The 12270-nt window shown below is 35.3% G+C and overlaps 2 protein-coding genes across 12 annotated transcripts in view; one reads left to right on the top strand and one right to left on the bottom strand.

Moving 5' to 3' along the window:
- The window catches only part of LOC123876254 (neurobeachin), a 507523-nt gene that overhangs the window by 15618 nt on the left and 479635 nt on the right, over positions 1 to 12270 (bottom strand). For all 11 annotated transcript variants that reach the window (XM_045922451.1, XM_045922447.1, XM_045922450.1 and 8 more), the window contains one exon: positions 3715 to 3830. In XM_045922451.1, the coding sequence (XP_045778407.1) occupies positions 3715 to 3830 (116 nt within the window). The remainder of the gene's footprint in view (positions 1 to 3714; positions 3831 to 12270) is intronic.
- Positions 1 to 12270, top strand: part of LOC123876258 (facilitated trehalose transporter Tret1-2 homolog) — a 56231-nt gene that overhangs the window by 1503 nt on the left and 42458 nt on the right. The window lies entirely within an intron of this gene.

Below are 12270 nucleotides of genomic sequence, written 5' to 3'. Positions count from 1 at the left end.
AATATTATGAACCTAACGGTTATCTAACCTTCTTTTCTACAAGAAAACTAGAAAAGAGCTGATAACTCTTAAACGGCTGAACTAGAAATTACATGCAAACTAGAAACCGTAATAGGCTCGCATATCCTACGCTCCGCCTCAGGAAAGTGGGAAAATCGTTTGTGGGAATGAGTGTAATATTTTATAATAAAATTCCACAATCAATTTTAGACTTGCCTTTACACAAGTTTAAAAAATCTATTAAAAGTATGCTCCTGGAAAAAGCTTATTATACAATCGAAGATTATGTAAATGACAAAAAAGCTTGGATTTGATTCGCTCCAGCAATATACGGCGTTGCAATTGCTTGTATACAGTATGGCATATTATTGTAAATTGTACATTTGAAAAGAGCAACCGCCGAGTTTCTTGCTGGTTCTTCTCGGTAGGAACAGCATTCCGAACCAGTGGTAGATTATTTTGACGATTCAAAAGCACTTGTAAAAGTTTAATTGAATAAAAATAATTTGAATTTGAATTTGAATTTGAATTTAATAATGTACCTAATTATTTCTGTAGTAGACAATCTCTAAAGTATAATGACAGGGCTAAATCTATTCTTTCATAATGGAAAAAGAACGCACTAAATTCAGACCTATCAATTGTATAAAAGCCATATTGAACGCCTCTACAGTCCCTAACTTAGTATCAATTTTAGACGATCACCCTCTCGCAATGGTAGGCCAAAATACGAAGTTCTGGGTTCAATTGTTTAGCTATATCCTTGCAAAATACCACGTCAATCCGTTGTTTATTAAGGGACAAACCAACAAAGAAACACACTTTTGCATTTATAATATTTTAGTAAGTGATTTCAATGAAGATAGGGGCTAATATTTTTAAATGTAGGTCACACTAACTGACTCTTGAAGTCTAGTCTACTTTCCGCATTGGACCTATTATTATTTTATCTAGAATCTCAAGGATAATAGGTAAAATGCGTGAACGTTTTTATCAATTTCCCAATGTTTCCCGCATCTAGGTAAATTGACGAAACTGACACTAATTGATATTTGCATGCAAAAGGCGCCTTGGAGAAAAAATGTACACTTCCATTGAAATCGACGAGTTTCAATGTCTTGATAAACGATCGATATAGTAAACATCGATTATTTATTTATTGTTGCATCAATCGATCTCGATCATTATCTTTTTTAGGGTTCCGGATCTCAAAAGAAATAAAAAAGAACCCTTAAGTGATCACTTCGTTGTGCGTCTTGCTGTCTATCGTGTTTGTCAAGGAAATCAAAATCTACAGGATACTTTCTATTGAACTAGAATCATGAAACTTGGCAGGTATCAATGTCATCACACTAATATTATAAAGGAGAAAGTTTGTATGTGTGTGTGTGTGTGTGTGTGTGTGTGTGTGTGTGTGTGTATGTTTGTTACTTCTTCACGCAAAAACTACTGGACGGATTTGGCTGAAATTTGGAATGGAGATGGAGATATCCTGGATTAGCACATAGGCTACTTTTTATCCCGGAAAATCAAAGAGTTCCCACGGGATTTCAAAAAACCTAAATCCACGCGGGCGAACTCGCGGGCATCGGCTAGTAAAGTATAAAAATCCAAAATCTTGAATTTGTGGTTACATCACAATAAAAGTTAAAAATATTATTTCTTTTACGATGTACGGAACTCGTGTTATGCGAGTCCGACTCGTACTTGTCTGGTTCTATTATTTACCATCAGCCTCCTTGAACAATAATTATGAAAGTAAGTGATCTAATTAGGTGAAAAACTAAGGTCCATCATTATCAGATGATTGGCAGACTGTTTTGTTTTCCGATTAATTACTGACCACTTATATAAAATGTTCACTAGTTACCGACAGCTTATTGAATTAATTATTCAGAAACAAAAAGTAAGGACGGGATAGTAAGAAAATCACAGTATGTCGTCATGTTATTATTATTGTTGTTGTAACATACCGGGTATTTAAAAGTTGTTTATACACTTTTTATTTTTTTTCATTTTTATCGCAGCCATTTTGTAATTTTGATTTGTTGTTATAGCGGCAAAAAAATACACATTAATATGTGAATATTTCAATTCTATATTTATTACGGTTCATGAGATATCGCCAGCTGACAGACAGACGGACGGGCCACCAGCGGATTATTAGTATTACTAATAAGGGTCCCGTTGGCATCCTTCGGGTGAGGAACTTAACCATCTTCGGGTACGGAACCCCAAAGATGATTATTATCGATCCATTAGTGGCAACTGGCAATGGTAGCAAGCAATTTGTGATAACAGATAATGAGGAAGGAAACCGTCGTTTTGTCTGACCAACGTAACATTCGCTAATAGTTGTGTGCTGCTTAACCGACGTCATACTGGCATGATGTCTGTAATCTTATGTAAGGACCTATGAGTTGACGATCTACCTGGCGCAATGTTGAGCGCTGTGGTCTTATAATATTAAGTGGGAGGTCTTAGGTTCCATTCCCGGCACTGGCGATTTGAAAATTCATGATTTTTAAATAGTGGTCTGGTAGGGGCTATACTACGGCTATAGCCAGTTACCACCCTACCAGCAAATTCGTGCCGATAAGTGGCGTTTTAGCGTTCCGGTACGATGCCGTGTAGAAACCAATATGAGTTTAATAGAACTATTACACTCCGTCCCAGTAAGCCCACTTACGTCTCAGACTGCATCATCACTACCACCAGGTGTGATTGGGTCAAGGGCTAATTTGTAATAGACTAAAAAGTTAGGTAATCTATCAATCAATTCCGAGCGATGGGATATCGGGGACGCGAGTGGCGTAGTGGGAGTCTGGCCGGGGACCCTGGGAAGAAGGCAGCTTGCGGTAGCACATGTAGAGTTGCCGTAGCCTCTTAATAAGATCTGACGATGGACACCGAGGGGGTTTAGTGGGTAGAAAGCCTACATAGCCCGATCTTTCCCCATAGAGATCGGGTAGAACTACCAAGCTTCGCAAAGTATACTTTTGCTGCAAAGTAACCACAGCGCGATTGCGTACTAGCGACTGGTTTATTAGAAAATAAGCTTTTCAATTGCATATTGAGTTAATCCAGTCCAATTGATGTTTCTCTTTACTCTACCGCTACCGAGTCATATGCAAATAGCAAGTGACTGCATTCATAGCATCGAAATATGTATCTATAAAATAATAGTTCGTTGATTTACAGTGCATCGTCCTAATCGAGTCCAAACAAAAGTCGTGTTCTATAAAACTGTCAAAATAAGTACATGATACTGGCAGTTGCAGCCCACAAAACTTTTTTAGGGTTCCGTATTTCAAAAGGAAAAGCGGAACCCTTATAGGATTACTTTGTTGTCTCTCTTTCAAGAAAACCTGTAGGGTAATTCCCGTTTCATATTCTGTGAAAATTTGAACTCTCTACCTATTACGGTTCTAGATATGTAGCCCGCTGACAGACAGACGAACGGACGGACGGACGGTCGGTTGGACAGCGAAGGCTTAGTAATAGGATTTTGTTGGCATCCGCCGGGTACGGAACCCTATACCCTCTTTTTGAGGTGCGGAACCCTGAAAACATAAAAATGGCCGCCATGAAAATTAAACAAATAAATAGAGTATTCTCTTTCTTCTTGTACGATGGCACGGAACCGACTTGCACTTGACCGATTTTCGGAAATTCCGAGTATTATATTATTATAGTTAGTATTATAAGACTCACCCGCAATAGTGTTCAGGAACATGAGGTACTCGAAGTTGGAGATCTCTCGTCGCTGCCACTTCTGCGTCATGTTGGAGTTCCGCATCAGCTGGCGAGGGGACATCATGGACGCGCGTCTGTTGACAAACAATTAATGCGTTTTACTATGAAGTTAATTAATAAAATTCCCCATCCCATCCCCCATCGGCGGTGTTCCCACTAGATTGATTCCTGAAAGACCGGCAACTGGTGCTGCAAATGTTCATGGACGGCGGTAATCACTTAACATGAGGTGACCCGCCTGCTCGTAAATTATGCGTCAGTCACAGCAAAACTGTCAGCAAAACCTTTTAATCATTAATTAGTGGAAGCCTAAAGATGATCGGAAAATGTGTTAAGTGTATTAAATCGATATATAAAAATAAAAACAAAATATATTTGGCAGGCATCGTCAAATCAATTTAAGTTTTAATAATTTCTTTTTTTTAGAACATGTTCAATTGCGTTAAATCGAGCTTACACTTAATTCACCAGAAGAACGTGATTTTTAGAACATGTTCAATTGCGTTAAATCGAGCTTACACTTAATTCACCAGAAGAACGTGATAAGTGAATTAATTGACTTTAACGGTTTTATGGTAAAGAAACATCCAGCACGATTTTCTGCTAGATTTGGGAGGAGATTCTCTTCTTCTCGGAGGCCGACGCTTATATGATAGTGTTCTAGATTCGATCCTCATTTCTGACTTAATAACTAAAAAATAAAACTTTAGAACAGAGAAAGAAAGAGTATTACAATTTAATAGTTGTATACAATTTTTAGTTGTATTATCCAACAACTAATTTGAAAAGTTTTCAAAAACCCCGACTGCGGTTTGCACTGCACCTTTTTTAGCCCGAACATAAAACGCATAATATTCGCCATTAAGTATGATTTTTTAGTATTTTATTACCTATACATCAAGACATATCTAATGACGTATCATTTATCAAAATCGGTCAAGCCGTTGAGTAAGTTAAGTACATCGATAGGTTAAATCGACCCATTCATCCCAACCACCACACCTACCTTGCATCGGTTTAAATCTTTTACTTACTTGTAACTGAACTGATTCTAAGCTAAATAATAGCAAAAGACGCACGAGTGAACTTAATTATATCTATTGTTAGCCAGTAAACTATTTAAACGTGACAAAAAGAAACTGAAAACCTAGGTAATAGATCTTACTACGGTTTTGGTCAAATGAACGTCCGCGTTCAAACGGTTAAGTTAATGCGGAAATTGTGCTTGTTCCTTGGTTTTACCAAGACACTTTTATACAGCTTTTCCCAAAATAAATGGTGGTATGCTATTTTTACCGAAGATTTTACGATTTAAATAGGATTAAAGCATGCAATGCACTTTTTGCAGCAAATGAAAGAAGTTGGCTTTTGTATAGCCCACCTAAGTGATCTTCAGTGGACACTGTTACTTATATACCTACATATCAGCATCTATTTTTGTTTACGAGTAAAATATTTTCACAGAAAATCACCTACCTATTATAAGCACCTACTTAATTTGAAAAAATACTTGAATTTGATATTTAAATATACGAGTATGATGAAAATAGGGACAGTTACCTACATATTATTTTTAATGTTCAATTCAATTCGCAACATTTGTAAGTAATAATATAAAGTCTTTTTGATCGGGCTTCAGTTATAAAAACATCAAATAACTTTGTAATTTAGTTGATCAATTAGCATATCGCGTGAGTTCCTCAATCCACTGACTATCTATGCCAATCATGTTGAGATGGAATTACGTGTTGCAACTAAGCTTCAAACCATCTGCAGACCAGCCAACATGTCGGTCTTAATTGATACGTTCCAATTTTTTAGGGTTCCGTAACTCAAAAGGAAAAACGGAACCCCTACCTATAGGATAACTTTGTTGCCTGTCTGTCTGTCCATCTGTCATGTCTGTCAAAAAAACCTATAGGGTACTTCCCGTTGATCTAGAATCATGAAATTTGGCATGTACCCTAACCCTCGGTGCGCGAGTCTGACTCGCACTTGTCCGGTTTTTTTATTTCTCTATCAATATTATTATAGTCCTGCTGTAACTAGGTCAGAATCAGTAGCAAATTGAACCCTTAAAATAGATTAAGTAAATATTTGTATTAGGTATCTATTTTATCACCCAGCCCTTGACATATTATAGTGCCTATGTATTTACTAACAACACATAAACATGTTTATGTATTATTCGTTTTTACTATACTTACCTAAATAATTATAACAGTTACCGTTCTTGATCCATTGACATTGTAGTGATTTTAAGGAAGTGCAGTGACCCCAAAATATTTATTTTTTACAACCATTTACAAATATGTGGATTATTTACTGAGCCTTGACGTCGCTAAAATATGAGATGTTTTAAATAAATATCATATTTCCCGGTCGATGCATCTTAAGAAATTAAATAGGAAATTTTTGCAAGTGAGTTTCAAAGGACATAGGAAACGGTTAATGGATGTCTCTGTAGATCGCTATAATTGCTTTGTTAAAAGCCCTCATTGGTGCTTAAAGGGATGTCAATTTAACAAATTAATGTACATACACGTACATAAACCAAGGTTTACAGAGCATAACAATGTTCGAATTTACTTGATAGCGCGAACTTATAAACGTAAGAAATTGACGCAATACAATATCTTAAACCTGCTAGTTGTGTATACCTACTCTTCCTAACATTGTGTTTGGTGAATTAAATTGCCACCTTCAATTAAAATTGTCATCATCATCATCATTTCGACCTATGAATGTCCACGGCTCGACAGAGAACTTTTCCAACGAGCACTACTATAGCTGGGCCTCAGCCTTCCTTATCCAGATAGATCTACTTTGTATCGTCGTCGGTTGATTGCAGAAATCGCCCTACGCTATGCTTCCTACTCCAGTCTAGGGCTCCCGGCTGAGATCTGTACAGCGTACCTACCTACTTTACCTTTGCCCAAACTTAAAGACAGTTTAAACCAGACAGATTTATGTATCTCAGGTAACTCTGTCTCGTTTTAACTCTACATCTGAGCAAATCTAAAGTACTTACGCTCTATAGATCTTAGCCTAAGGACTTTCCGGCATCAACGGTCTATTATTAACCCCCGACCCGAAAAGAAGGGTTTTATAAGTTTGACGTGTGTATCTGTGTATGATGTATCTATGTCTGTGGCATCGTAGCTCCTAAACTAATGGACCGATTTTAATCTAGTTTCTTTTGTTTGAAAGGTGGCTTGATCGAGAGTGTTCTTAGATATAATCCAAGAAAATCGGTTCAGCCGTTTGAAAGTTATGAGCTCTTTTCTAGTTACCGTAACCTTCACTTGTTGGGAGTGTTATAATTTACACTTGTTGAAAGCTTTGTTCAGGCAGGTAAGCATTTGTAAAAAAGTCTTCCATGAATCAGAATTATTTCATTAAACTCTTATTAAACTGTAAAACAGTTACGCGCTCGCTTCCGCGAGTGGACTTGACTGTGCGAGTGACTCGCGCGAGTAGGTCATGGTCGCGCAGGTTGTCGACCCGCGTCGCGCTGTCTGTCACACATTCGGTTAATGGGATTTTTATTACGATTTGTATTATTGATTTTGCAGGAAAATCAATACGTAGACCAATTCTCACAGTTTCATGATAACTCCTTTTAGTTTTCAGGCCAAGTAGAAAGGGCGTTCCGAAATCTGTCGATAGAATAACGAGTCGAAAGCTCATGTAAGATGACACAACAGAAAACTTGTCTATTCTATTCTATACCAACACTATTTTTGTTTCTAAGAATCCCTTTGTATTTACAGAACAAATAGTTTAGGAACAAATAGGTATTATCACTCATCCTTCTTCTATCTACAAAAGTTCCGTCAAATCTAGTTCAGCCGTTTAGAAGATTAGACAAATAGATTACGTTTGGATTTAAATACTTAGGTACGTCGGGCTATACGAGTTCTCAAAATAAATAACCCCTTTCGTATAATGTCTAGAGACATGTTATATTATGCATGTTTCATAAATTAACAAGTGATTAAAATGGCAATTAAGATCGAAAAATATTATCTGCTCATTCATATCTTAAAAACAATGTTTTTTTTGGGTACTTTTTGAAAATTACAAAACCGTTGACATTTAAAATATAATTCGTACATGTTAATTAAGTTACTATGTTACCTCATATTACGACAACTTTCCATTATCTATAATGTCAAGGCATAAAATATATTTGTTGAATATAGTACAATAAATAACTGTCTGTTTAAACAATAGTTGATGTGGGTATAGGGCGTATATAAACATATATATATATAAACATGGAAATATTATAATTGCGATCATACTCATGTATTTTACATAATATTACCTACGTAACAGTATCAGTTACCACACGGAAGGAGACATATAAACCCAAGTAAGTAATTACAATAATAATAATATAATATGATTGGATTCATGAATTATGATATCAGAAACAATTTTATTATTTCCAATACTCTTATTATTCATGTATCAGAAACTGAACAAAAGATTCTTGAAAATACTTCTTTTTCTTGTTATTTTGTTTAATGGCTTGGAAATACTAATCGGCACCCAATTAATATTTTATATCTGTATCTTTCTTTGGGTCTACCACTAAGTCTTATGGATTGAGTATACATAGGTCTCTGGTAGGGGTTTCAAACATTACGATTTTGTGCCGCCTATATTCAGTCCCCTGAGACTCGTAGAATTTTTAAGTCGTCTGTCTACTTATGGGAGGTTGGTCAACGCTGCACTTTCGGATGCGAGGTCGCCAGTCAGCATCAGTTGTACCCCATCGCTTATCGGTTCTTTGATTTCGCACCTCATCGAGCTATAACGGTTACTCTCTTTCTTCTAGGTACAGATCTCCTCATTTTTGATTTAATCACATATCATCGCTCGCTGAGTGACTTTCAACCTTGTTATCAGGCCCATAGTTAGCGACCATGTCTTGAAGCTGGCCTCGAAAGTATATTAAGTATATTGATACATAACTACCTAATAAAGCCGTTTTCCAGCATACCCATTCTCAGACTAATTAGATTGCCCGAAAAAGAACAAGGAAGGAACACTGATTGAGTCGCAATACCTACAATTATTCCCAGTCTGTGTCAAAAACCTAAACGCTTGTCCAAAAATAGACTAGACATAAATTTAATGATTCAGGAAACAGGAAACATCGATATTTCATCTCAAAATTTATTAACTATCGAATAAGGAACTGCGATCCTAATCTGTTACTATAAAGGTGATCGCATATTTGTTCACACCGCCGCCGCGCGAGTCACAAATTCGCTGAAATCGATATCGGTATGTAAGTGTTTCTATTTGTATGAAAAATATCCACGCATCCATTACTCGCACATACACAATATGCATTTCACAGACCAGACTGGATCTGTTATATTATATTATATTTTATTTTATTTTTTCTGCATGAATTATACTAGTATTGTTGTATATTTATGTAATAACGTTTCACAGCAATACAGAATATTGACCACTGACTGTTTCCTTATGTATCCTCGTTCCTAATGTAAGTTATGAAATACAAATATAGACAAACTAAATACTGAGCGGGTAGGTGTATGAAGTTACATAGTAATCAATCCCAAAAGCTCAAAATCAATGCGTACGGTGCGTATGATACCGTCTAATGTGCGTTGAGTCTAACTTTGATCACATTAAGACACAACAAGTCAACAACGAATTATGCGCGGTCCAAAAAAGGGCATTTGAAGGCGAGGGATTCTCCGGAAAACGTGTTATCTTCGTTATTAATAAAACATATGGTATTGTTCATTTAGTTTTATATTGTGTTATCTCATACTTTAATTGTATTTTGATACAAACAATAAATAACTTTTTGTCGCTGCATGAGACTTAATTAATTATTACTGTTCAAGGTGTTGCGTTAATTGGTAGAATATGTACGGAACATATTCTCATAATCCTGTTCTTAGGGCAGATTTTCAAATTAGTTATTTTTTAGGCTGGGATTTTAGTTGAGTATATAATATAATGAAGATAAACAACAAAAATAAATATTGTTTCTACAATTTTTAATTTAGTAATAACTAGAAGATGCCCGCGGCTTCGCCCGCGTGGATTTCGGTTTTTTAAAATCCCGTAGGAACTCTTTGATTTTCCGGGATAAAAAGTAGCCTATGTGCTAATCCAGGATATTATAGGTTTAAAGAGTTTATTTCTCAGAAGAACAATGTTCACTTATATGAGAATAATTCTAAATATAAATATAGTTAAAACATAATTTTTAAAGGTACGGTGACTTTATACAATAATAATATTTCAAAACATGCTATATCCTAAGTTAACAAAACTAAAATATATATCTATCTATCTATCAATCTATTATCTATCTACATTCTGAATTTCAACCAAATCCATTCAGTAGTTATTGCGTGAAAGAGTAACAAACATACACACACACACACACACACACATATAAACTTTCGCCTTTATAATATTAGTGTGATTGTTTGAAGGTGTCGATAATTTGTTTTTAGGTTTTAAATGCTTCAGTCAAAGTATCTGAATTTTACCTATTTATGTTTTTCAAAAGTCAAACCATTTATTCAAATTGGGTAGGTACTTTGGTATTGTTTCAAATTGTCAATTGCTGAATTTTCAATACAATGATGTAGTGGTGATAATAATCAATTACGTAAACTTAAAACTAAAGCTTCGAGCTTTCAAAAAGATTTTCTATACATATATTTGTGAAAATCTTCATGAAATCCGTTGAATCAGTATGTTACGCAGGTTATAAAATTAGCTTTTTCAAACACAAGTAAGACATACTTATGTATAAATGAAAAAAAAAAAAACTAAAAAAAAAGCAAAATTTCACGTCTCTAGGTCAAGCGGTTGAAGCTCTTTGTAAACAACTTTAAAAAAAAGTTCCGAATTCTTATTTCTTGTACCGTATAATATTTCATTTGTCGCTATTTCTGTCTCTCTTGTTTCATTAAACTTTATTTTATGGGTTCAATTTTTTTACAACCCGGTTCAATGTTACAGCAAAGTGCAAAGTTCAGTAGCTTTGTATGTACCTCGTTTTACAAGTAATATTTTAGAGAAAAACTGAACCCTTATTGGATCACTTTGTTGTACCTTCTGTTTGTGTATCAAGGCCTTTACCCTCTGTAACGACTTGAAGTAAAAATATAGCTTCATATTGCTGTAAAATATCCATTTAAAACTCTATCCATGTTCCTAGTTTAACTCAAATAACAACATTTGAAAGCTTTTTTCCGTATCATAAACCGTCTACTCACTCCTGATTACCTAACATCGTGAAGTTTTGGCGTAAAGAAAAAATCTGCAAATCTTCAATTTCAAATCTCTTCTGAATTTTTTACTAGGCTTTATATTATTTGCCTTTAATTTGATACAGCGCGGCGGCTAGAGTTCGGAGAAATATAAGTTCTTTACTTACACAGTTGGAAATCCCGTTAATTCGAACATAATTTACATAGAGTTGGTATACAAAGCCCTTTATTAACACTTTACTGCGTTTCTTTGAGTAAATTTATGGTACAGGTCTTTTTAATAAAGTACCTACTACAATCTGTCGTACTTAGTGACTCAAAAGTGTTACTTCCTATAAGAGGTAGATAGTGATAAAAAATTTTGCCACCATGCCTAGCGGGGTATTAAGGTCAAAGATCGAAGTGACCACGCGCGACCTTTGAAAAATTCGGTAGATGGATGGGAGAGAGCGAAAAACAGTTTGTAGAAAAGAAGTACTCCTCCACTTTAATACCATATGGCAGCCATGTTCATTATCATAAAGAACCTGGACTGGACATCTCCTCTGAGTTATTCATAAAGATGAATTCACGTTAGACCATGGACAGTTCGAGTCGTGTCCGGGACGGGGAACTGTCAATAGCTGTTTACCAGCAATACAGTCAACGTGAATCCTTTCTTTAAAATTTGCATTTTATAGCACCTAAGGAATTATTTATCAACCAAAATATATTGCTCGTTTTACAGCCTATAAGTTAAAGCCAATTGATTTATAGAAATCAGACGAGATAAGAAGCCCTTCAAAAGACACGCATTTGACCTTTTTTTAATCAAGCACCTAGCGCTACAATCATTTTAAATATCAATCATGGACATTCGTTATGTAAAGCGTTAAAGTTCTTTGTTAACAGGGCTCTCTCCGTCACTCGTTTCATACCATTTCATACAATCGTAGTTCCAATTTCATTTGAATACTAAGCAACCAAAGTCCATGAAATTTTGCAGACATATTCTAGAAACTAATATCTGTGTCTGTGGTGTTTTAGATTTTTCTAAAAATATGTAGTTTTAAAATTACAGGGGCTCAAAGATTTGTATGAAAATTTTAAGACCGCGTAACTTTGAAACCGAATATTTTAACAGAAATCTGGAAAACCACAGACATAGATATTAGTTTCTAGAATATGTCTGCAAAATTTCATGGACTTTGGTTGCTTAGTATTCAAATGAAATTGGAACTACGATTGTATGAAA

This window comes from Maniola jurtina, chromosome 21 (genome assembly GCF_905333055.1).
Source record: "Maniola jurtina chromosome 21, ilManJurt1.1, whole genome shotgun sequence".
Taxonomy (NCBI): Eukaryota; Metazoa; Arthropoda; class Insecta; order Lepidoptera; family Nymphalidae; genus Maniola; species Maniola jurtina.
This window is presented reverse-complemented; position numbering and strand designations above follow the sequence as displayed.